General features: G+C 40.6%; 1 protein-coding gene across 1 annotated transcript; it reads left to right on the forward strand.

Annotated features, from left to right (window-relative positions):
* Window positions 1–378: 378 nt before the first annotated feature.
* On the forward strand, window positions 379–1314 carry LOC143643190 (olfactory receptor 8B12-like). The gene has a single exon (XM_077111950.1). It carries the CDS (start codon window positions 379–381, stop codon window positions 1312–1314), a length of 936 nt encoding a protein of 311 aa, XP_076968065.1.
* Window positions 1315–3599: the final 2285 nt, after the last annotated feature.

Here is a 3599-nt window from a genome sequence, read left to right on the forward strand (position 1 = left end):
TCTCCCCTCCCCTCCTCTCCCCTCCCCTCCTCTCCCCTCCTCTCAACAATTAATTCAGAGAAGAGCTTCAGGCTTTACAAAACTGAGCAAGGCCTGGAGAGGGCTATAGGGAAGGTTGGAGGATCATCCGAGTTCAACTTTGGGGTCCCTTGCTTCAGTCTTAGCAGTCCTCACAGTGGAGGCAATGTTCACCCTGAGGCAGGTACTAGGATAACTAAAGATGCTTGGGCACAGTGATGACAGATACAGGTATGAGGAAATATCTTCATCTCAAAGTCTATCTGTTCAGATGCCATTCTCGGGGGGGGGGGTGTTAGGTGTTTCTTTCTCTCAGCATTTTATTTCTTTTTTTTCATTGACAGACACTTCTAGAGGAGAATGGCAATAGAGAACTCCTCTTCTGTGACAGAGTTTATCCTCGCAGGCTTAACAGACCAGCCAGGACTCAGGATCCCTCTCTTCTTTCTGTTTCTAGGTTTCTATGTGGTCACTCTGGTGGGGAACCTGGGCTTGATAACACTGATTGGGCTGAATTCTCACCTTCATATTCCCATGTACTTTTTCCTCTTCAACTTGTCCTTCATAGATTTTAGTTACTCTACTGCCATTATCCCCAAAATGCTGATGAGTTTCATCTCAAAGAAGAACATCATTTCCTATGCAGGGTGTATGACTCAGCTCTTTTTCTTTTGTTTCTTTGTGTTTTCTGAGTCCTTCATCCTGTCAGCGATGGCATATGACCGCTATGCTGCCATCTGTAAACCACTGGTGTACACGGTCACCATGTCCCCGCAGGTCTGTTTATTCCTTTTATTAGGTGTCTATGGGATGGGAGTTTTGGGGGCTATGGCCCATACAGGGAATATAGTTTTTCTGACCTACTGTGCTGACAATGTTGTCAATCACTACATGTGTGACATCCTTCCCCTCCTTGAGCTGTCCTGCAATAGCTCTTATATAAATGTGCTTGTGGTCTTTATAGTTGTGACCATTGGCATTGGGGTACCTATTATCACCATTTTTATCTCTTATGGCTTCATTCTCGCCAGCATTCTCCACATTAGCTCCACTGAGGGCAGGTCCAAAGCCTTCAGTACCTGCAGCTCTCACATAATTGCTGTTTCTCTTTTCTTTGGTTCAGGAGCTTTTATGTACCTCAAACCACCCTCTATTTTGCCCCTTGACCAGGGGAAAATTTCCTCCCTCTTCTATACCATTGTGGTGCCCATGTTCAATCCATTAATCTATAGCTTGAGGAATAAGGATGTGAAGTTTGCCCTGAAGAAAACCTTGGGCAGAATAACCCTCTCTTGAAAAAATATTAGGAATTGAGAAAGGGGATCCAAGGATTTGTTTTCAATTTGGCTGTTTTTATTTTCATTGAGGGATACAAGCTCCAGTGCCTTCTATTCTATAAACAGAAGAGATTTGAACTCTCTTTCCCAAATGGATTTTACCCTCAACTGTTTCTTCTTTACTTTTAAAAATAGTCTCTACAATTATAGAGTATTTAGTATTGGATGGTGCTTAGGAATAATTTAATCTAGCTCTTTTGTATAATATGCCACACTTTGGAGATGCAAATATTTGTAGGTTGCCTACAGTCATAAAACTACCTGTTGCCAGAGCTGAGTTTGGAGTGCAGGCTCTTGAACCTGAATCAAAATTCTTTTCCTTTATGCCATACTTTCATTTTTAAGTTTTTAAAATTGTTTTAGCATACATACAACTCAAAATTTCCCAGTTTAACTACTTTTAAGTATACAATTCAGTTATGCCTGTTTTTCTTTTTCTTTCTTTCTCTCTCTCTCCCTCCCTCCCTCCCTTCCTTTCATCCTTCCTTCCTTTCTCTCTTTCTTTTTTTTTGGTGCAAGGGCTGCCCACATGGAAGGCAGGCATTCTACCACTGAACCACCAAGCACCCCCTATGCCATGCTTTCTTGCCTCATCTCTTTTTTGGAAGATTTTCTTTCAAATGTTAGTTAACCTTGCACATTTAAAATATGGATATATTCACAGCAATTTCATGCAACTTTTCAAAGGATAATTTTGATATATCACATTTTGCAGGAAAGTAGGAGGTGAAAAATTCAGTTGAATTGGTCTTGGCAAGATGACAAGAAAAGTGTTTGATGAATTTTGTAGTGTGTAAGTGGGAAGGATAGAAGCAAGCATGGCACCACTGCTTTGGTGTGTGAAGCCCTAGCGACACAATCATGTGGTATGTAAAGACTCTGGGTGGAGGTATTGGATATTATGTCAAAACTAACAGAGACAGAATTTGTCATTTCATTTCAAGGTTTACCTTGGGTATTAGAGACCTGATGGAGAAGTCTGCGGTTTAAGATAATCAGGAGCTATACTGTCCGATATGGTAGTCATTAGCCATGTATGGCTGTGGAGCACTTGAAATGTCATCGTCCAAACTGAGACATAATGTAAATGTAAAATGTAAGTGTAATATACAATGTGGATTTTGAAGACCTATAGGGGGAAAAATAAGGTGAAATATCTCAATATTTTTTATGTTGTTATATGCTGAAATCATAGTATTTTGGATATTTTATGCCAAATAAAATATCATTAAAATAACCTACCTGTTTAGTTTTAGTTTTTTAATGTATCTACTAGAAAATTCTAAATTACATATGTAGCTTGCATTATGTTTCTGTTGGACAGCTCTAGTCTGGAGGATGCAACAGAACAGTAGAGAGTTTGGGGTGTATATTTAGTTATCAGGGCAGCACCAAGCAGTTTATTAGAAGAGTCAATTGCTAATGAATTTTCAGGCATTGCAGGCAGCCATGATAGTAATGGGACATACAGTGATCTCCCAATAGGTTGATAAATCTGCAGTATTTTATTAAAGGGAGGTGTGTTAGTTAGATTCAGTTGTCAACTTGGCCAGGTGAGCATACCTATTTCTGTTGCTGCAGACACAAACCAATGGTACGTGAATCTCATCTATTGCTAATTACATCTGCAGTCGGCTAGGAGGCGTGTCTGCTGCAATGAGTGACATTTGACTTAATTGGCTGGTGCTTAAATGAGAGAACGCAGTGTAGCACAGCCTAGCAGCTCGGTATTCGTCATCTCGGCACTCGCAGCTCAGCCCAGGCCTTTGGAGATGGAGAAAGAAATCACCCTGGGGAAAGTTGTTGGAACCCAGGGGCCTGGAGAGAAGACCAGCAGAGACGACCCTGTGCCTTCCACGTAAGAAAGAACCTCAGTGGAAAGTTAGCTGCCTTTCCTCTGAAGAACCAACAAAATAAATCCCCTTTTTTTAAAAAAGCCAATCCGTCTCTGGTGTGTCGCGTTCCAGCAGCTAGCAAACTAGAACAGGAGGTATAGCTTTATGTAAAGAATCTATAAGAACTTTTTGGTCTAAACTCATCATGAGTGGTAAAATTCCTTTGCTTTGAGAAGTAATCATCAGTGAAGAGCTTAGGAAATATTTTGATTTACGAACTCTTCATAAGGAAAGGTCTCTTCTACTGGGGAAATAAAAGGGAAGTTTGGATAGATGTTTAGTTTTGTCCTCTGAAATGACTGTATTCTTGCTGGGGAAATCAAAGGAATAAGCATAGAGGATGGTACTT

Source organism: Tamandua tetradactyla, chromosome 8 (assembly GCF_023851605.1).
Source record: "Tamandua tetradactyla isolate mTamTet1 chromosome 8, mTamTet1.pri, whole genome shotgun sequence".
Classification (NCBI taxonomy): domain Eukaryota; kingdom Metazoa; phylum Chordata; class Mammalia; order Pilosa; family Myrmecophagidae; genus Tamandua; species Tamandua tetradactyla.